Here is a 23,004-nt window from a genome sequence, read left to right on the forward strand (position 1 = left end):
CATTTTGTGAGGAGACTCCCCCACCTTGCCCAATAGTTCTTGCACCTCTCTCACAAGAGCCAGCTTCAGTATGCCGGGTTCCCTCTACCTCAGACTAAGTTGGAGGTTCCCAAAGAATCAGTCCAACAGCTGGACCCAGGCCAACTCGACTGGGAAAAAAAAAAAAATCAGCAGACCTTGCCACAGATCCTGTGAGCTCTAAAAAAGTTCAATTGACAGGGCTCTCTGAACAGCAAAAACCAAATCATTCCCTCTCAGAAAGGAACTCAGTCATCATAGGTGGGTCCAAGAGGATGAGCAGCCTCTGAAGAAGTAATAAGCCAAGAATTGCAAGAGAAGCTGAGAACAAGTGGCTTCTGCTGGCCCATGAGCAGCTGTGCCTCCAGCATTCTCCAGGCTGGGCCTGGAGGCTGTGAGGACCCCTGAGAAGCTAAGATGTGAGGACTTTTTATATTTGGGCTAGAAGCACCCACCCACTGGAGAGGCATCTCCAAAATGTATTTGATGATAGAAAGGACCAAGAAGTACTCACAGGGCAGGTCTCCCACATGGTCCCACTATTATCCTGGGCCGGGATCCCATCACAGAAATCCAAGGAAACAAGCTACGGCTGCGCCATTACTCCCTTACTCCCCATTAGCCCCCTGCTCCCAGACCTCAAACACAGAGACAAAACCAGAACTCTGCTGCAACGTGTTTATTATGTGCCAAAAAAACTACACCACAGCTTACTCCACACATCTGTAGGAGAGTGCAGTCTTGCCTGCATATACTACAATGAGGTAGAGACTTCACACACAGCTTCACAAAACCCACAGAGTAGCTGGGATATGCAACAATGCAACATCAGCTCAGCAGGAGGGAGGGGTTATGACACTGGTTCTTTGGCACACAGCTTCCCTAGGAGGGGCAAGTAGTTTTTGTGTTTTCTTTTTCAAAAAAAAAGGAAAGAAAAAAGTCAAGTTTTCAAATTCCAGTAGCATTTCAGTCAACTGCAACTGTTATCTCATACATTCCTCAAATTAAAGATATAAGGGAAGGGTACTTGTCCCCTCTAAGAGAAAGGGCTCCTGTGAGCCTTCATCTGCCCCCACTGAAAAGCAGCCCTTTTTAGCTCAGTTACAAAAGAAAAAAGTCCTGTGACTTTGTGATTTAAAAACTTCTATCAACCCCACCCCCCCACATAAGTGCAACTTAAGGAGGTGCAATAAACCATTTAAAACTATATACAGCAGCCGCTCAAACACCGTTTATCCGGTCCAGTTTCAAATAAAACAAAAACATTTTTTTTTCTTGGTTGCAAATGCCTTGATTTGCAACTGTGAGAAACAGTGACCAGCAGTCCCCCAGACACAAATTGGCTATAATGTTAAAAGCTGCCAGGAAAGAAAAAATATCTTGTTCCAAACGACTTAAAAACTGTTTTTAAGGAGTGTAAAAAGGAACCGGTAAAAACCCTCGAGCGTAAAATATGAAATATGATTTTGGTTTAAATGAAGAGCAAAGTCTCCTTATTGTTTACAGTAAAAAACACCAGCTGAACACTCAGTTTATGCCGTTCAGGTGGGGGTTAAATAAATGGAAAGGCACTGTATGGCAACTGCAAGAATGAAACCAATGAGACCTGCGCATCATCACCATCAGTATTGCAAGGAATGTAAAAAAGCGCTTTTAATAAATAAACCTAGGTGTAGGCATCCGTGTAAATACCTCAATACCTTCTGGACACGTAGTTCTTTTTTTTTTTTTTTTTTTTTTCCCCGCTTTTCATCTGCAAAATGAGGAACTAAAATCTGGGAAAACTACAGAGTCGCTTGGAGGGTAAGCCAGAGAGTCCTTGCCCCTGGCATACCCCCTGAAAACAAAACCCGACAAAACTCAATGTGCATTAATTAGTGCAGAAACAAAGACAGATTCAGCAAGTGCAAAGGTGACTACAATTTTCCCTTGTCCTCGGGAAGCCAGCTCCCTGGTCGCCAATGGCAGGGTGGTGCAGGCTGCTTGCCTGACCTGCCAGCTTCAGGCGCCACAGGCCACTGGGCAAGGCCAGCTCCTCTAGCTGGAATCTCGGTTCTTCTGGTTCCGCATCAGGGGGCTGTGGTGGCGCAGGCCCTCCATGCTGTGCCGCCAGTGCCAGCAGCTCCGGCAGAAGTATTTGAAGCAGACCTGGGTTGAGGGAACAAAAAGGAGGATGCCATAATGCCTGTGTCAGCACCAGACAAAGGAGCTGTTGCATGAGCTGCTTGTTCTGTTTGGAGAAGGGGTGGGAGACTCCCGATGGCCTCTATGGATTAGAAGAGATGGTCCCTAGAAGCGCTCTCACCCCAACACAGAAGCCTGATTAACTATGGCAAACCCGCCATCCTTGTTACAGGTCCCCTTACTTAAACATGTCGGGCTCCTAGTGTGTACAGAGACCATGCTAGTTTCTCTTATCTCCTCTAACCATGACAGCCGCTGTCCTGTTCCCCTGCCCTTCTCACCTCCTACAAAGTAGTTGTATCACATGGTTGCTAACATGGAGAATGTATAAAGACACTGACAACAAATTCTAATGCTAGGCAACATCCTGCTTTCTTCCCATTAAGTGAGGAGAGGTGACTGGGTTTGTTTCTCAGTCTAGTCCCATCTCTGGGTTGCTGTGTAACCTCAGGCAAGCCACTAATGTCTGAGCAGTTATCTGACTATGGAGATTATCTGTGAAAGATCCAGATCCATAAAAGCCTGGTAGATGAGCCTGATCAGAGAGATACGATACTCGTTCTCAGGCTTTAGCTAACAATCCAAACTTAACTTCAAACTCTCACTTGAGAGCCTCGGTTTAACCATATACAGGAGACTCCAAATCTGAGCAATGGCATTACTGCAAAAAAATTTTAAATAAAATTTAAAAAGCACCCACTAAGCATGGATGGACTGCTGCTGGTGTCCTAAGAGGTTCCAAACTTCCCCTAACACCTGTCAAAGGATGATGCTGACTAGCAGCACTGACACCACTTGGATACGTGTTGGAAACATGGAATCTCAGGGTCCATCCCAAACCCATCGAATCAGAATCTAAGATCCTCAGGTGATGTGTCTGTAATTAAGGTTTGAGAAGCACTGCCAAACGCATCCAGATCCACATTCCATCACCCAGGAACATTCAATAGAAAGCCACCTCGCTGCTTTCTGCCTGTCACTGACAGGTACAGCCCAGGTGCAAATATCAAAGTTGTCCAGAAGTTCAGATGCAAAGGAGGAGGAAGCCCTTGAGTAGAGAAAAAATCAGCTTAGAAGGCCTCAGGGTTAGAGCAGCTGAGCCTGGCTTCTACGTACTGCTGATCATACCCAGTCAGGCTTCTATCATCTATAAAACCACCTCTCAGCAATAGTGGCATACTGCATAGCAACATCCCAGGCAAGAAAAAGGCCAAAGTATAAAGACTCAATTCAACATATTTTCCTAAGAGTTCTGGATAAAGCTATCTAAAGTGTGTCCCTGGTTTGACCTTCAGCAAACATACTGCTGCCTCCTCTATGCTCTCAGACAACACAAGGTACCTCGGAACTCCAACATTCAATGTCATGAAGTTGGCGTAAAAAAAATTTTTTTTTTTTTTTTTTTTTTTTTGACACGGAGTCTCGCTCTGCCCTAGACTGAAGTGCAGTGGCGTGATCTCGGCTCACTGCAACCTCTGCCTCCTGGGTTCAAGCTATTCGCCTGCCTCAGCCTTCTGAGTAGCTGGGATTACAGGCACACACCACCATGCCAGGCTAATTTTTGTATTTTTAGTACAGACGGGGTTTCACCATGTTGGCCAGGCTGGTCTCAAACTCCTGACCTCAGGATCCGCCCGCCTCAGCCTCCCAAAGTGCTGGGATTACAGGTGTGAACCACCACACCCAGCAAACAATTTTTAATTGAGGGCAGGGACTTCACAGACATCGGACCCACCTGATCTCGACAGAAGAAAGGACCAGGCTGAGAACTGCAGATATGACACAGAGAATCTTCTAGGTAGGGGTCAATCTGAACCTGCACAAAAGCAAAATAAGATGACGAAGTGGCTCTTCTTACCAGGAGGCTCAATAGGCTATAGAAGAAGTACATATTATTGGCCACACACAGGAATGCAGGATATCGGAATGCAGGTTATTTGCCTGTTTTAAAGGAGGCTTGCAGAGAATTATGGGCCTGAAGCACAGAAAGGGGTTCTAGAGAGCAGACTCCTACACCAAGAAGAGTCAGGCTGGATGCCTCTGGAATTCAGGCAACCACACACCTTAATATGCCTGGTCCTCTCGGCAAACTGTACCTCAGCCCTCTATCAATTAGCAATATGAGCAAGTGTTCAGAGGATTCCCGAAAGGTTGGAAAATGGGAAGTCAGGCTACTCAGCAATGCCAGAGAAATACCACAGTGAGGGAAGGCACCCTACACACTAAAGAGGCTCAACAGTCCCAGTTCCCTTCCTCCTGGGTGTACAAAGACCAAGCCCACTCCCAAACCCTAACCTCAATGTTAATTCTCTGGAGTTTGGCTCACTTCCCTAAACACACCCAGCACAAACACAGCTTCAGGTCTCAGGCCTGCCCTGGGTAGTAACTGCCCAAATCCCTCTCATATACTCCAGAGTAAGGGCATAAACCAGCCAACTCACCTTCTTTGTGAACTTGGTGGTTTTGATCTCCACAAAAGCAGCGCTGACTGCTTTCAGGTAACTCCGTTGGTTATTGAAAGTCACACGACCAGATCCTAGGACAACAGACACAAGCTTCCCTTCTAACCAAATTCTCCCAAATGCTACTCTTTTAAAATGCAGGAAACCCTTTATGATACCAGTGCTGTCCAACAGAAATCTAATGTAAGCTACGATGTTACTTTATTTTTTGAGACAGGGTCTCCCTCTGTCACCCAGGCTGGAGTATAATGGCGTGATCTCAGCTCCCTGCAACCTCTGCATCCCGGGATCAAACAATCCTCCTGCCTCAGCCTCCCAAGTAGCTGGGACTACAGGCATGAGCCACCACGCCTGGCTAATTTTTGTATTTTTTGTAGAGCCAGGGTTTCACCATATTGTCCAGGCTGGTCTCGAACTCCTGGACTCAAACGATCCGCCCACCTCGGCCTCCCGAAGTGCTGGGATTATAGCCATAAGCCGTCACAGCCAGCCCTTATGTAATTTTAAATTTTCTAGTCATCACATTGACATTTTAAAGTGGTGACATTAATTTTAATAATATATTTTATTGGCCGGGCACGATGGCTCACGCCTGTAATCCCAGCACTTTGGGAGGCCAAGGTGGGCAGATCATGAGGTCAAGAGATGGAGAACATCCTGGCCAACATGGTGAAACCCTGTCGCCACTAAAAATACAAAAATTAGCTGAGCGTGGTGGCAGACGCCTGTAGTCCCAGCTACTCAGGAGGCTGAGGCAGGAGAATCACTTGAACCCAGAAGGCAGAGGCTGCAGTGAGCCGAGATCACACCACAGTACTCCAGCACGGCAACAGAGTGAGACTCCATCTCAAAAAAAAAAAAAAATTTTATTTAACCCTGTATGTTAAAAATATTATTTCCAAATGTGACAACAGCCATGTTTCCAAAACTCAATGGGGCCACATTTAGCTGGTGGCTACCATATTCGTACCATATTTGACAGTGGAGATCATGTTAGCGCAAACCATTCAGGAATGGGGGAAGAATTTGCTGATCAAGATGGCAGGGCAGGGCAGGGCAGGGCAGGGACGGGACTCCTTCAGTGCAGGTAGAAGCATAGGTAAGGTTAAAGGTTTCAGAGTGGAAGCCAAGATGCAGATAGAACACTTGTCTGAAGGGTAAGCCCAGCAGTTGAACTGAACCTCTCCTAGCCTGGAGGCACTCTGGAGACCTATTAGGAGAGCTGGAAGAAGCCCCATCCTGCCAAGTGCCTCCTCCGCTCCTGCAGCTTCTGAAGTCCCTGTTCTCAATCTGCTGCACAGCATTGGTAAGTACACGGTGCTCCTTCCTGACCAGATTCAGTGTGGGTGTGAAGACTAAGCATTTGGGGAGGTGGGTTAGCCACATCTTAATCACAGAGTTCAGGCTCTGCTCTACCTCCATACCCCATCATTGACATTTTGCCAGGACTAGTGAATTGACCTCCTTTCTCAGAGGAGCTGATCAAAACCTAGTGGTTAAGCCCACAGACTTCTGAGTTAGGGAAGCACAGGCCACACTCTGTTGCCTGACTCACTCAGAAAGTCCTCCTCCAGCCTGACCTGGTCTCTGACCTTAGATAATGCCAGAGCTTTTCAAGAACTTTTAATAAAAGAAACCGGGCAAGTACAGAGAACTGCAGCCTTTTCCTGAACACCTGTTGTCTGTTCCAAACTGGTTTGGCTGTAAACTCTAAGCTTCCAACAAAGTTCCTACACCTCACTCTCACTTCTTATCACCTCTTGTAGTCTCCAACTGCTTTTTCTCCCACTGCATGGTCTGAGATGGTGGGTAGAGGGGTAGATACAGAAGGGCCAGTACTCGTGACTTGTCTAGAAAAAGATATTAAGGTGCTGGTATGCTGATCTGCAGACCTGGGTCAGGCCTCTCTCCTCACTCCCATGGGGAAGTATCACAATCTTGGTCTACTCCCAGGGGCCAACCAAGCTTTAGCACACAGAAGTGGGACACTTACCAATGGGATACTTGTGCTTATCTGTGTCAATCCCAGCATACACCACTCCACCAAATAGGTCGTTCAAGATGGCTGCCAGGGCCTCAGCATTTAGCATTCCATGCAGAGCACCAACAAACACCGTCCTGCTGGGGTCAAGCCTCTGAGATGGGCTCCGGACAAAGTTACTGTCGGCTAATACCCAGGGGATCACCTGCACCTGAAAACCACCCAAAGGTGTATCAGCCCTGGCAGAGAGCCACAGAGAGAGAGGCGCTTGCATGGCAAGGCACATGCTCTGGAGATACTGAAGCTGGGCTGCTAAGGCCCTTACAGGGGTGAAAAGGTGTTGTTGCCCAGTCTCAGGCACACAGGCATCCAATAAACCACCCTTATTCCACCCCAACTGGAGTTGAATTTTACTGAGTCCATGTGTCCAGAATGGTACAAGTGGACAGAGTACTCACTCATGCTGGAGAGTAAGCAAAAAAGTACCACATGACCAAACCCAGGAGCCCAGCATTCTATTTCAACTTCCAACTGTGAGGTTCCAACAAAGGGCCGTGGCCACTGATGAAAAGAGCATAATCTGAGGTCCTCAAGAAAGGAAGGACTCAGAGAAATTAAAGGATAGGATCCTAAAGGACAGAGGGATGGGAGTGCTTATGATATTTATATGAGATGGTTACTGGCCCAACCTAGGCTTCAGAGAGTTTGTGCCCAGAGCAGTGGAAATGACTGAAGAGAGGCTGGGTAGAAAGTCACATACAAGATCCCTGGAGTCTTGAAGGGCTGGGGCTGACCGTGTCCTTTGCCTCTGAATCTCCTGAACCTGGAACAAAACCTGGTAGAGCAAGTGTAGGACTCCAGAACGAAGTGAAGATCTAAAAATATGTCTTGAAGCAGGAAGAGATCTGAGGCAGAAACCAGCAAGGAGGCAAAAACAGTACTTTCAAAGGACAGGTGATTAAGACTTGGATAAGGCTGGTGGCAATGAGCAGAGAACAGGCCAAGACCAAAGAGATTCTTCAACAGAGAGTCTGCAGTACTCAGATGGCATAAGCAGGATGGGCAAGCAAGGAAGAATCAGGCCTGGTAGGTGCTGGGCCTACACAGTCGTGGGATGAGAGGACCTGGCAGAAGTTACGAGAGGGGAGCCAATTTCACTGGAAGATGAAAAAGCCCATTTTGCCCACAAAAGAGTTTGGGATTACAAGACATCCTGAAGGAGGGTACCACAGGAAGGTGGGGCTCAGGTAGGACATGAGGCTAGAAAGGTGAATCTGGGTCTAAAGATGAGAGGAGCCACAAAAGTGAGTCATTTATCTGAACTAGAAAAGAAGATAGGAGGGAGTCAAAGATTGGCTATACTGGTGCTGGCGGGGAGGGGAACGCAAAGGAAAAAGTCAGAGAGGAAGGAGAACCGCATCAGCCTATAGCCAGTGAATCAAAGAAAGATTAAATCCCTGTAGGCGATGAGGAGGGAATGGGAGACAGGATGGTGTCAACAGGGGCACTGAGGAAGGGGAGGGGCTCTGTGATATGCATATGGCCATCTCTGGTTGTGAAAGCAGGAGGGGAGGAAGGAGCATGTTAAGTAAGTCCTAGAACATTTACTAAGGTGAGATGACTACACAAGCTCCACACAGTAAGGAAGCAGATAAGGTACAGAAGCTGTGGGTCACTGTGGGTAGCCAGAGGACGAGCCTGCCCTCTCAATAACGCAGAACAAGAGCCAGCTTTGTTACATGGATTTATTTTAAATCTAATGTGACCATCCCAATAAAATAGGCATTTCCCCTCTTACCTTATAGATTGTTTTTAGAGAAGCTTTAAGGTTCACAGTAAATCTGAGCAGAAAGTACGGGGATTTCCCAAATACTCTCTGCCCCCACACTTGTGTGACTTCTCCACTATCAGGATCCCGCATGCGAGTGGAACATTTGTTTATACTGACACATCATCACCACTCAAAGTCCATGGTTTACATCAGGGTTCACTCTTGGTGTTTGTTTTACATTCTATGGGTTTGAACCAAAGTATAATGACATGTATCCACCATATACAGAATAGTTTCACTGATTCATCCCTTCATGCTAAACCCCTGGCAATCACTGATCTTTTTACTAAAATAGGCATTTTCGTTTCCCATTTTATAGAAGAGAAGAGGAAACAAAGTTTCAGAGATATTAAATGTCTAGTCCTATGTCACAAAAGTTGTGTGCTCTTGAATCTAACACCACACTGATTCCGGAGCTCAAAACTTGCTTTGACAAGTGATTCTCAAACACTATCCACTAGATCCACTTGGGGATCTTTGTTCAGTTGGAGATTCCTAAATTCCACCCAGAGTGATTCAGTAAGTCTGGGATAAGGCCCAAGAATGAGCAATGAGATCCCCAGGTGAGATAAACTCGTTAGAGACCCATGCTGCCAAGGATACATAAGGCTGATATTAGAAAAGACGTAGGAAGAGAGAATCTTATGGGGAAAACCCACAAAACTAAATAAAGCCCCGAATGAGAATGAAGAAGTGACCCACAGGTGGATGTGGGCTAAAGAGGAATTCACCCCCACAGACTGGGAGGTAAGAAGGCACAGGAAGGGCAGGACCAGGGAAAAACAGCTGTAGGTTTATCAGTTAAGTACAAGTAGAGAAGTCTGCTGTTCTCAATTTCAATTCTAAGACAAGAGGTTTAAAACTAAAGTGTTGGCTTCAAGAAAGAAGAGTAGAGTAAAGGCTGGGAGACAGTTTGATTACCATGGGCAGGCACGCGCATGTGTGCATGCACATACCCCATTAAGGCCCAAAGGTTGCTTTCTTTTCTTTTTTATATAATTGAGAGGATACTGCTATTTTATTGTGGGAGAAGAAGAGCCTTCTTGCCTCAGCAGGAATACTCCTTGCCTGCAGCCTGCCTATCCACCTACCCCAAGAAAATCCAGTGCCTCAATATGCCAAGAACCTTGATCTAGAAAGGACATCATGCTAACTCACCTCCTTGCAGCGCATCCTTCGGCTGGACATCTTGAAATAATATTCACTCAGGCCATCTGGGCTCAGCGGGTCATGAGAGCAAGCCTGAAGCAAGGCTCGGACAGACTTCTCCAGTTCGAAGACCAGATACACATACCCTATTCCCAATGAGAGGAAAAATCACATTAATATCCCTTAGGTGGCCACTCCTCAGCCTTGGCTTTGCAGCAGGGAGTTTCTTCCAAGAAAGAAGGCCTTGTGTATAAGATACATTTTTGTTTTACTCCTGAAAAGTCTTGTTGAGTGGAAGCATTTGCTATGCAGATGCCCAGGGTTGTTGGCCTCCCTCCCACCCTGGTGAAGGAAAGGACTGGCAAGCTGAGACAGAGAGATCCCACCATTACCACAGCTCTCTATGCCAGAACACACAGCATGTTCAGGTCAGCAGAGCCAGGCTTTCCTGGGGGCAGGAAGGTGGCAGTTATTGCTTTAAATGCCTACTTAAACCATTAGTTCAGTTCAATGAAGATGGAGCAGGGTGAAAATAGCAGCTGCTCCTTTCTACAGGGAGGGGATCTCATTTCAGACCAGTGAGGAATCAGATGCTTGGTCCTCATTCCTGCCAACTCCAAAGGGACTTCAGAATTAGGTCAGGCAACAACATAACTGGGCAGGACAGGCAGGCAAGGGAAAGCTTTTCAAACGCCTTATTTTGAGAGGAAAGGTGCTGCTTGGGTTCAGGTTTAGACAGAAGTGTACAAGGAAGGGGTTTCAGAGGCAGCTCCCACTGCTGTGTAAGTCTGGACAGATGCAACATTAGCTCCGAAGAAATAGAGGGACGTGTTAGGTTGAAGAGAAAGTGCTGACAGATGACAGGTCTGTGCCCTGGAGTGCCCACCATGTTACCAACATGCAGCTGTGACATCCCAGCACCCATAGGTGCAGTTATGTTCTAGGGAAGGGAAAAAAAAGCTCCTACCATGTCTTTATTACCTTTAGGCATATTACCTTTGGGAGGACACCGGGGGTGCTTGCCATCCTTACCAGGCCACTCCACACTCAAAGAGCCAAAAACACGGAAGGTGTTAACTAATCCAGCTGCAAAGAGACAGAAAACAATGGCAGAAGCTGAGGAACCATCCTTCCCAGTAAAGACGCAAACACAGAATCACCAGCATTCTCCTCCCTGGCTCATCCCCACTGACTGACAACTCAGAAATGGATGCTGATCTCTGGTGTAAGCTCCCGACATAGGAGCACTATGGGGGTATATGAATTGCACCTCTCCCCTCAGACACTCATGTAATACCCCTGAACTCAGGCAGGGAATTCAGCCCCTGGCCTCAATTCCAAGTTTCATGCTCCTGAAAGACATGCCCCACCCTTCTACTCTTAAAGCAGGAGGTCTTAGAGACAGCTCACCTTCTGTAATATCCCAAGGAACACCTCCTAGAAACACCTTGCAAGAGTAGATGGGGTTCTTATAGTTCCGGGGAGGAAGCTGGCCACTCCAGGTACAGGTGGCTTCATTCACAGCTTTGGTAGATGGCAAAGAGATAAACAGGGGAGGTTAGAAAATCAGCAAAGCCACCACTCTTCCCTGGGGTGAGCTTGTCCAGTAAGAACCTGACTGGCCACAATCCTTGCCCAGATGCCTGAGAGAATATCCATGATTATTCCGAAAAGCAAGAAACCTATGTCTCACCAATCCACTCAGTCAAGTATGATAATCCTACTTTGCTAATTCTGTCCCCACTAAAATGGAAAGGAATGCCAAGCCAGATGTGTAGGGTAAAAATTTACACCCCATGTTATTTTCAAACATTCAACTAATATGCTAACCACAAAGCAGTTTTATCTTATTGCTTACAGTACTACTAATTCATAATTACTTGAAAATAAACAGAGCAATAGAACATCTTACAGGCTTACTGGTACAAATGGGCCTTCTCCCCAATGTTCAAATGAGAAACATTCTATTCTGTTTCCCTGTCTTGGTTCTGAACTCATTAATCACAGAAGTTAGGACACTGCCAATAAAAACCAGCACTAGCAACCCAGTAAGACAAGAATGTCACAACTGTTCCAAGCCAGACTCATCTTTATAGCACCCAAATGGACAATGGGCCTTCCTTGATGTCAACATGGTAAGATAATCAGTCTTCAATCCTGTCCCCACTGTTTGTACCTTTCCAAATCAGAGACTGACCTTAGTGAGGACTAGTTAGTTCTTGCCCATTTATTTCACCCTCCTCTTTCAGCAAAGAGGCAGACAGCCAATGAAAGGAACTATCATTTTCATTCAGGACAAAGATGTGGAAGGACACTTCCTAAAAGGAATAGGCCCAAGGTGTTGCTACAGCAAGAAACTGGGCAATGTCAGCAATCTTTTACGACAAAAACAGAATATAATGGTCTCGTTCAAAAGCATGGTAATGTCATTTCATATGAAAACAATGGCACCAGAAAAAGTACTAAGATGGGCTGCCAAAATCATTAGGTGAACAGGGCACAGCACTATCAGAGAAGAATGAGATCCAGCCCAACTCTGTGAGCAAACAGATACACGGAAATAAATGGAATGGAGAAACTAACACTTAGTCATCAAATTCAGGACCTCAGAAGAGCCAGTGGTTAATGAACTTCTCCCTGGAGCGGTACTAGACAAAGATGAAAAACAAACAATACATACTTAAGATAATTTATTTTTTAAACCTTTTAAAATATATAGAGATGGGGTCTCGCTATGTTTCCCAGGTTGGGCAACTCCTGGGCTCAAGCCATCCTGCTGCCTCTGCTTAAGTGCTGAGCCACCAAGGCCAGCCTAAGATAATTTAAATGTCAGAACCTTAAGGATTCCTAAGAGACCAGGACATCTGGTGACATTCCTTACCTTAGAGGTTGACAAATGGACCCCTCCTTCCCCAGTGCATCCGTGAGTGTACCAATCAGAAAGCCTCGGGGAAGAAAGGTCCAGCATGAGTTGTGTCTGACTGTCTTTGAATTAGAATGTGGAGAGGGTAGACAAAATTCTGGACATCCCTTCCAGAGTTTCTCTTGAGGACATCCACCCGTGGAAGAAGTAAAAGCAAGAGCAGCACACAGCCAGTCTCCATGGAAGGGCACAAGTGAGAGACAGAGCCAGCCCCTTGTGCTGTGGCACATGCATGTGCCAGATTATCTGCCTCTTTCCTCTCCACTCAGCCTCAAGAAGGTCCTGAGTTTGTTCCCATTAGCACTTACTCCACAGAAAGATAATTCTTTGCAGATCTGGAGACTTCACCATGCAACCAAGCCTCCTCTAGACAGTTCACAAGCGTGTGAACTAAGGTCACTTCCTCTGTGCTCCCAGAATGAGGCCTCAGGCCCCACACATGCTCAAGGCACACTCACCTGCAGCTTGTCGGTGCAGCCTGGCCTCTCTCTCTATGCTGAAGGGGTCTTTGGGAGCTTCGAGGAGGTCCCAGGATGGCCACACAGAAGCTCCTGGCCATCTCTTTGAAGCACTGGTTGGGGAGGGAGTGACTGCAGCAAGAGCAGCTTGCTCTTGGTCCATCCGAGACCCTACCCCCATCTTTAAAGGGTCCCTGGGACCACCCCCTGTCAGAGACAGGAAGGGCAGAGGTGGGGAAATGCGAAGGCTTGACTAGGGGAGGAAAAAGGAAGACAGGGTTTTAAAGGACAGTTTTGTTATAAAGTAATAATCACATTATAGAAATTATTAAAAACATCCAACAGACATTTAGCATTTGATATATATTCTTTTAGACTTTCTTCCTGAGCAGTTTTGATTAGTTCTAGTTATACTATAATTTAAACAAATTCTCCTTCTCTCCTCATTCAGCAATTTTTCCATATTGCCAGTCTTTATAGCCATTTAAAATGCATTTATCATATTCTATTTAGGGAACAAGGTACATCTCACTGACCCATACTCTTCCTGCTACATATATACTTTCCAAGTTTTCAGAACCATAAACAAAAATTAAGATGTAGCTTCTTCATATTTTTTGTTTTCTTTGGTCAGATTCCTAGAAAGTCGAATGCCAAAAATGCTATCTATAACAGCTCTGCATTGTATCATAAATGTATCAGAACACTATAAGCTGTGTCAAACCTTTAAATTCTAATTTACATGTGTGAAATGATACCACATTATCAGAATAACTCATTGACAGAATATTTTAAAATCCCCAAATATTAATCAGTCATGAGATAAATTTTCAAGACTGAGTCCAATCTAAGTAACATAGAACTACCAGCACTGTATCTGACCCCATTTTACAGAAGAGGTAACTGCAGCCCGGAGAAGCAAAGAGACCCGCATGTGATTGTCCTTTTAGAAAAGCAGCCTTAACAGATAAAACCAATGGGCAGCGAGAACACCAACTTCCACATTCTAGGACAGGCTGACAGGCGATCACAACCAATGCTGCCAGTCCTGGGTATGGGGAAGAGAAGAAGGTGGGAAAATAAGCCATTCTATTCACTGCACATTCAGCTCGGGAGATTTGGCACAAAAAAAAAAAAAAAAAAATGCTTATAAGGCATCTGAAACTGTATTCTTATTTTGGGGTAATTTCTTACTGCTAATCCCACCTGTATTTACTTCTACTATTCCCTATCTGTATTATCTGTACTACTCTATCTATAATATCCCCTACCTATTCTAATTCATTTGCCAACTCCAGTTAGCATGAAGACCACACACATCATACATGGCTGTAGATAAGGAATGTGAAATGCAAAAATTAACTGAGGCAATGTTTCATAGATTCATCATGGTGTGAATTAAAAAAAGCTGACATGGGTCAGTGGAAAAAATATAGGAGCCACAGTCAGTCAGATCTGGATTAAAATCCTATCTCTGCTAATTACTACTTTAAAATTTTTTAAGTTATTGCTTTTGAGATATCATACATCAAAGTACATAAATGACACTGTTTAAGGGCTAAAGCAAGCACCCCATGTAGGTAAAGAAACAGAATACTGCTAAGGCCCTCACATTTACTTTTGAAATTAAGTGTTTTCCAGTATTCTTGGAGTAACTAGTAAAATGAGAGTCCTGAGCTCAGGTCCTGAAATGTATTGCTCAATGGGTCTTCAAAGCATCCTCTTTTCTGTTAAGGATGATAACTCTACAAATGTTCACAATGGTCTCCACTCCTCCCCTCATCCCATCTCCCAGCCTGCATTCCAGGGGACAGGCATCCCATAGATATTGTACCCTCCTTCCCCTTGGACACACACAGGCAACTCCACCCACAACCCCCCTTTCCCAAATGAGTTACATACAATCAAATCTGAGAGATGATCTGATCCAGAGCTGAAGCCACTGGTGTCTGAGTCAGAGGGGCTGCTAGATCGAGAGTCCAGGATGGGCCGGGTGTCCAGGCGTGATCCTCTAACTGAGGGTGCCGGAAACTTGTCCACCAAGTCAGACCCAAGGGGATCCAGAGGCAGGAAGCTCAAGGGGGGTTTTCCTAGCACATTTCCCAGTGGGTTATGGAGCATGCTCAGTACTAGGAAGACAAAAAAGGAAACCTCATGACCTCTTAGTTTTCTTTGCAGCCAACAGCCTCTTTCTTCTCCTACAGCCACCCAACAAGAGATACCAAAAGCAAGACCACTAAAAGCATGCCAGCAAAACACAATATAATGAACAGATATATATCCAGCTCTGAGACCTGACCACAAGGGCCCTGTTAGAGGAAGTTACAGGCTGACTGAAGACCAGAGTTCCTGCTGTTACAGTAGCAGCAAAACTGCTGGGTTCTACTACCCAGGCTTAAAGGTCAATGCCAGCATTTGGGAAACTGTCACTGGGGACCCTGGTCACAGCTGCTATTAATGCCTGGATATACCTAAAGCACAGTCAGAAATCCCAAACCATACTTCATCTTTACTGCTGCCAATTTGTTTATTAGAAGAATTCCCACCTTTCTAATGCTATAATATAGAATTTCAGGCCACACCCCAGAAATCTGGTATAGCATAAGCATATCACCTCATGTGAGAGGTTCACTTATGCAAACTTCTAACATATACAGATTCTCTTCAATGTACCCCTGAACTTGAAATGTTTAGGATGGAAGCAGAATGACATGCTTAAGCCCATTCTTTGACTTAAGACAAGCTTGGGATCAAGTCCTGTGTCTGACACCTCTTGTATATGTCTGTGAGCTCTGGGAAGCTCACTGAGCTTCTCTGACCCTCTATTTTCTCACTGGCATCTAGGGTGGAGTATCAACTATTTCATAACATTGTTAGGACAGCTCAATAATCAGATACCAGATGGAAAGAGCTCAGCACAGTAGCACCCAGCACATCATAAATATTTAAACATGAAACATGCCGGGCGCGGTGGCTCACGCCTGTAATCCCAGCACTTTGGGAGGCCGAGGCGGGCGGATCACAAGGTCAGGAGATCGAGACCACGGTGAAACCCCGTCTCTACTAAAAATACAAAAAATTAGCCGGGCGCGGTTGTGGGCGCCTGTAGTCCCAGCTACTCGGGAGGCTGAGGCAGGAGAATGGTGTGAACCCGGGAGGCGGAGCTTGCAGTGAGCCGAGATCCCGCCACTGCACTCCAGCCTGGGCGACAGAGCGAGACTCCGTCTCAAAAAAAAAAAAAAAAAAAAACATGAAACATAAAAAAAAAGAGCAACATTTTCCACACTTGGCCTTGGGGAACCTAAGCAAAGCACACCCTCTATCTATGAGGATGAAGAATAAGAGGGCTTTGGCATGGAGCTATGGGTGTGCTAAATCTAGGAAAGAAGACTTAATTTGAAGTTGTTTTTTTTTTTTTCATCTGAAGAATGAGAACATTCACCTCAAAATGGCTGAGGTAAAACCAAAATAATATGTATAAGTGCTCAATAACTGGCTCTGATTGGCCCCACTTCAGCCCTGACTAGCAATGAAATGAAACACAGGTCACCCAGAGCTGACTTCCTCCCAGGTCTCTAAGTCAGTTTGAATGCTTGTCTGGAGCTGGAGTCCCAAGAAGCAGGAATAAACCTCTCAAGACTGAAATTAAAATCAATGCATGCTTTCAGGGTACCAGACACACATGCCATTGATGGAATATATGCACAAGATCCCAAAAATCTGTTAATATGGGACCAGACCAGCCCACTCTCCTTTAGGTATATGACCTCCCCTTTTGGATAAGACATGGTAGGTGTATTCTTAACATTTAACACAGGGGAAACTATAGATATATCTACTTATCTAGTTATTATTTTGTGGTAAAAATAGCTTTAATTTTTAAAGAGACTGCCATAATACTTTTTCCAAGTAGATGGAACTATACCATTTTACCTTCCCACCAGCAGTATGAGAGTTTCAGTCCCTCTACAACCTGGCCAACACCTGGTTTGGTCAGTCTTTATATCTAGCCAGTCTAATATGTATGTTGTGGGATGTGGGTGGGGTAGAGCCACATCACATCCACCAAGGAGTTAGTTTAGCATTTTGCTTTTCAAGGAAACATTCCTAACTTTGAAATTGCCTTTTGAAGCAGTTTTCAAAGCTCTAGCATTTAACTGTATGCTAAAACTAAGTGTCTCAAAATGCTTGGATTGATAACCATCAGAAATAATCCTTGACAAACTTCTCAAACAATCCTTTGGCCGGGTGTGGTAGCTCACTCCTGTAATCCCAGAACTTTGGGAGGCTGAGGCAGGTGGATCACCTGAGGTCAGGAGTTTGAAACCAGCCTGCCTAACATGGCGAAACCCCATCTCTACTAAAAATACAAAAATTAGCCAGGCGTGGTGGTGCACGCCTATAATCCCAGCTGCTTGGGAAGCTGAGGCACAAGGATTGCTTGAACCCAGGAGGCAGAGGCTGCAGTGAGCCGAGATTGTACCACTGCACTCCAGCCTGGGCAACAGAGCAAGACTCTTGTCTAAAAAATAAAAATAAAGATAAATTCCTTGACAAACTCCTGCCTGAAAGAAATTCAAAATCAAAGTCTGTAGAGTCCATGCCCTGAGAAGGCAGAATATGAGAAGATTTTATTCAAGGTTCCACCCTAATGCTGCAAAGACTGGCAAAGACGCACTGTGAAAAATCAACAGATCATATGCATCCATCTTAAAAGTGGTACCAATGCCCCAGAGGGCCTCATCCTTTTCCACATTTCACAAAAACAAGTTAGGGTGATGAACAGTGAGGTAACAATTCAAATCACAAAGAACCCTGACAACTAAGTTAAATAGTTTTCATTTTATCTTATTGTCATTTGTTTTTTTGAGACAGGGCCTAGTTCTGTTCCCCAGGCTGGAGTGCAGTGGCTTACTTCAACCTCAAGCTTCCTGGGCTCAAGCAATCTTTCCATCTCAGCCTCTAGAATAGCTGGGACTACAGGCATGTAATATCTACCACATCCGGTTGATTTTAAAAAATTTTTTAGCAGAGGTAGGGTCTCACTATGTTGCCCAGGCTGGTCTCAAACACCTGAGCTCAAGCAATCCTCTTGTCTCAGCCTCACAAAGTCCTAGGATTACAGGCATGAGCCACTGCACCCAGCTTGATTTTATCTTAAGGGTAACTGAGAGACACGGAAAAGGCCATCTGCAGAGCTATTGTGTAGATAGCAGAGAAGGCTGACCAGGGAAACTAAGGAAAAGTACCAGTAGGAACCAGCGCCTAGCAAAGAGAAAACTAAGTTGGACTTGAAGGATTTTCTCCAGCAGAGCTCAGATACACTGGAGCCATCCAGAGCTATGATTTTGTTCCCCCAACAGGGTATGAAGGAATAAATGGGACAACAGAGTTGATGATAACAGCAACAAAGGAAATGAAGAATGGGTCGTGCATTATAGGCTAAAGACAGAACAAAGTCAATAGATTGGGAGCAAATAAGTGGAAAATCAGTGTTTTCAATAGGCTGATAAGAAGAATGAGGGTGGCAGATGAGATAAACACGAAGAGGTGGGACAGTGAAGATTAAGAGCTCTGAGGATGTCAAGGTCCAGAGTATGGAACTAGACATGGCTGACTTAGAATGTGGAAAGTTTGAAATATTAGGTACGTCATTCATGTGGACACTAAAGAGACCTATGGTGATAACTGGGCTTGGAGTTAAACACTGAGATTTTCAGAGACCTGGGACAATGAGTAGGCTCTACTTGGCATAGCAGTATCTTAAAGGAAAAGTCTTCAGCTAAAGCACCAGTAACAAGAAGGAGGCCAGTTTGTTAACCCTGGAAAAGGGGAGTTTCAAGTGGCACAGCAGAGAGCTCTGAGAGTTGTCAAGGGAGAAACAGCATAAAGCAGAATGCCAGAAAAAAATACTCAAGAAGGGATGCTGCCCCAAAGGCTTGTGTCTGAAAACACCAAAGATGGCAAGTATGGGTTCTGGTAACTGTCCTCACCCAAGGTTTTTTCTAAAAGGTATTTTGGAAAGAGTCAAAAAAGCAACATGGTAAGCACTACAGACCCCTTTTCTCATTCACATCAATTTGTATTCACTATTGTGTTGGTACACCTGTTTCACCAGCCACAAACCCATCTACCTCCGCTAACTTGAAAGTTCTCTACTGTGCCTACAAAGATATCTTGAGGCTTTGTCAAATTCCTGTACCAAAGCTAGGAATTATCTCTGTAGTGATCCTCTAATCTAGCAATAAACTTGCCTAAGTAGAAAATGGCATGACAACTCAAGTTGGTCACTAACGAACTCTACTTCCTTAAGTGTTCACAGTTCATGATCATTCATCTGTTCTGCAATCTGGACCAGGTTCAGTTAAGCTTCTAACAACTTACTGAACGTCTAGCAAGTGATGTGCCAAACACTGTGTTAGAAGCACTTTAGGTAAACAGTCTTCACCAAATCCTAAGAAGTGGCTATTATTACTGTATCCTAACAAAAGGAAACCAAGACTTGGGGCAGTCAGTCTGTAAAAGTAACAGCTAATGAGTGAGAGACTGGATTCTTTCCCACTCCAAGTACCATTCACTAGCTACTTTTTTTTTTTTTTTAAATCTTTAGAACTCCACATCTGTTTGTCTTCACGTTCCTCAGCACCTTTCCTTTGTCTGAATCCTGTAAGACCATCAACTACAGACTAGTGATGTTGCCTACCAGAAGTCCCTGCTTTAGGACCTAGAATATTAGGGTCTTAAATCTTATCTAGGGCCTTGCCACTACAGGAACTCATTAAAAATGCATTTTGGGTCCCACCTCAGACCTGAATCAGAATCTGCATTTTTAAAAGATCCCCAGATGTGTATACACATTAAGTTTGAGAAGCACTGACCCATACAAACCCAAAGCTTGCTACTTCAAATTCCTAATCAATTGCCTTATCACACCCAAACATCTTTCATACATAATTATTTCCTCTGACTTAAAGACTGGAGGTTATGGCCGAGTGCTGTGGTTTATGCCTATAATACCAGCACCTTGGGGGATTGAGGCAGGAGGACTGCTTGAGGTCAGGAGTTCAAGACCACCCTGGGCAACACAGCAAGGCCTGTCTCTAAAAAAATAAATCAGACAGGCATTATGGCATGCACTGACAGTCCCAGTTACTCAGGAGGCTGAGACAGGAGGATCACTTGAGCCTAGGAGGTTGAGGCTGCAGTGAGCCATGATCGGGCCATTGCACTCCAGGCTGGGCAACAGGGCAAAATCCTGTCTCAAAAAAAAAAGACTAGAGGTTATAATTTAAATACAGTTCTCACACTAAAATGGTAAATATACTTAAGAGAAAAAAAAAGGCATCAGATAAAGAAATCAACATGGCTACACAGGACATTCACTCTCTGAAAACACTGAGTGGGAGTGGAGGACAACACAGAGAGGCAAGACAGACACAGTAACCATGAACAAGTAAGAGTATAAAAAAAGAGTGGTAAGGATTATCATAGTTTCAGGAAAAGTGATAGCCAAAACAAGCTGATCATTGTGAAAAACATTCAAGACAACCCAAGGGACTTTGTAAGCTCATACTGAGCAAAACCAAAAGGAGCAAGGGCCTACTTAGAGCACAAAGAGAAAAATGTTATTAAGGATTTAAGGACATTACTGGGTCACTTGACAAAATTGGAATATGAATGACAGTTTAATCAAAGTAGTGTATCAACTTTAAATTGACTAAAGTTAACTGTTTTGTTACATATGAATATATGTAAGATCATCGCTATTCTTTTTTTTTGAGCAAGGGTCTCCCTCTGTAACCCAGGCTACAGCGCAGGTGCACAATTACAGCTCACTGCAGTCTCAACCTCCCATCTCAGCCTCCCAAGTAGCTAGCAGCATGCCACCATGTCTGGCTAATTTTTTTTTTTTTTTTTTTTTTTTGTAGAGGCAGGATCCCACTGTGTTTCCTAGGCTGGTCTTGAACTCCTGGGCTCAAACAATCCTCCTGCCTCAGCCTCCCAAAGTGCTCAGATCACAGGTGTGAGCCACCATGCCTGGGCCAATTATCTCTCCTCTTAATGATTCAGAAAACAATTATGTATTGCTATATGGAGAGAGAATGTGCAAATGATAAAGCAAATGGGGTAAAATGAACACCAACAATAGGAGGTTCTGGATAAAAAGGAATACAAATATTCTTTGTATAATTTTACTTGTGTAACTTCTGTAAATTTGAAATTATTTCCATTTTTTTTAAATGATAGGAAGGAACAGAAGTCAATTCCCATTTGGCTTTCTTTGCCTCTTTCAAGGTAACTTATCTAATCAGCAAAGGGAAATCAAGCACAAGTAATAGGAACGAGGATCCCAGAGGATAAGATAGTAATTGAATACTTTTGGAGTCTCTATTAGAAGAAATAATCTTCTTTTAAACATACTTTTTAAAGTCTCAAAAAATCTGCACAGATATTTGCAGGCCCACATGTGTAAAAAGTTGTGCCTTCTCAACCAAGCATACCAAGACCCATCTTTACCACCCTACTCCAATAGCAATTAGCTCAACATCTGGCAAAAAGCAGGTGAAAGACTGCTGAATTCTACTGAAAGAGAGTACATATTCCATAGAGCCAGTATGCTCCCTGAGGCTCTACCCTTTTCTATCAAGGATATTCAATTTAAGGACACAATGTGTTTTTGTTTTGTTTTGTTTTGTTTTTTTGAGACAGTCTCGCTCTGTTGCCCAGGCTGGAGTGCAGTGGTGTGATCTCAGCTCACTGCAAGCTCCGCCTCCCAGGTTCACGCCATTCTCCTGCCTCAGCTTCCTGAGCAGCTGGGAATACAGGCAACCGCCACCACACTTGGCTATTTTTTTTTTTTTTTTTTTTTTGTATTTTTAGTAGAGACGGGGTTTCACCGTGTTAGCCAGGATGGTCTCGATCTCCTGACCTTGTGAACTGCCCACCTCGGCCTCCCAAAGTGCTGGAATTACAGGTGTGAGCTACTGCACCCAGCCTAAGGACACAATGTTGACTTAGAGTGTAATACAGATTTAGGGGAATAAACTTTAACTCATCCCTACCCAGCCCATCACCAAAACAGAGGTTTAGAAAACCACAGTGACTCACCACATCACATCTGCGACAGTACTTCTTCCCTGAGTCTCAATTTCTTCTGAAGAAAGCTCCTCTGCTTGAGGGGCAGGGTGGAAAACACTCTGTCCTAATCAATCCTTCCCAGACTCTACTGGAATCTTTAGGGCCACTGCAATATACTCCTACATTCAAGTACAGGAGCAAGGAAGAGTGTCTCACTGAATTATATACCAACCACGTAGAAAAACAGGGAAAGGACTTGGATTCATGGCTCAGAAAGGGGCAATGCTCAGTTTCCTGCAAATATTCAATCAGAAGGGATATACTGTAAGTTTGACTAGAAGATACCGAGAAGACAAGAGGCCTAGAACTTGTCAGCTGGTTTGATATTTCCTTCAAGTCACAGAACAAGTGAATTTTGTGGAAACGGCCACCCATGGTCAGATGCCCTAGAGTGACCTGATTGTACCTCTATAGGGTCTGGCCAGGCAGTTATCTGAGTATCTACAGAAGGAAAGCAGCAAAGACAATGGAAGGAAAGCAGTAAAGACAAAGCGAAGTGGGGGGACCTCATTTCAAGAAAGAAAACCTGTCTTGCTCCCAGCTCATGAGACCATACTTGCCCTATGTAGGGCTGCTGAGTAAGCAGCACCGATTCCACCAGCTGGGAGTCAGAAGGAAAGGAGCAGAATAGCTAGCATTAGACTGTTCCCATTTATATTCAAAGCCACGAGCATACCTAACTGGAAAGGCATTCTCTTTAAGCCACACAAACAAATCCAGTGGAAATGACAGGTCCCTTACAAAGCAGGCCAGTGTCTCATCTCAAAGTCCACTCCCCATCCTGGGGCACACTTCGTAAGTCCAAATGTCAAGTATTAACCTAGATGGATTAGAGGACGAGGAGGGGTGGTAAGACGTCC

The 23,004-nt window shown here is 44.6% G+C and overlaps 1 protein-coding gene across 18 annotated transcripts in view; it reads right to left on the minus strand.

The window, feature by feature from the left end:
* Positions 1–682: 682 nt before the first annotated feature.
* The window catches only part of LOC105497484 (cytoplasmic polyadenylation element binding protein 1), a 100,029-nt gene continuing 77,707 nt past the window's right edge, over positions 683–23,004 (minus strand). For 11 of the 18 annotated variants that reach the window (XM_011768620.3, XM_071099329.1, XM_071099330.1 and 8 more), the window contains 9 exons: positions 14,909–15,135; positions 13,007–13,259; positions 11,036–11,149; positions 10,622–10,711; positions 9,635–9,771; positions 6,658–6,856; positions 4,644–4,738; positions 3,938–4,018; positions 683–2,166 (listed from right to left, as the gene is read on the minus strand). In XM_011768620.3, the coding sequence (XP_011766922.1) occupies positions 2,056–2,166; positions 3,938–4,018; positions 4,644–4,738; positions 6,658–6,856; positions 9,635–9,771; positions 10,622–10,711; positions 11,036–11,149; positions 13,007–13,259; positions 14,909–15,135 (1,307 nt within the window). In that variant the 3' untranslated portion in view covers positions 683–2,055. Of the gene's footprint in view, positions 2,167–3,937; positions 4,019–4,643; positions 4,739–6,657; positions 6,857–9,634; positions 9,772–10,606; positions 10,712–11,035; positions 11,150–13,006; positions 13,260–14,908; positions 15,136–23,004 lie in introns of all 18 variants that reach the window. The other 7 variants (XM_071099321.1, XM_071099324.1, XM_011768612.3 and 4 more) reach the window with 1 other exon arrangement.

The sequence above is a fragment of the Macaca nemestrina genome, chromosome 7 (assembly GCF_043159975.1).
Source record: "Macaca nemestrina isolate mMacNem1 chromosome 7, mMacNem.hap1, whole genome shotgun sequence".
NCBI classification, from domain to species: Eukaryota; Metazoa; Chordata; class Mammalia; order Primates; family Cercopithecidae; genus Macaca; species Macaca nemestrina.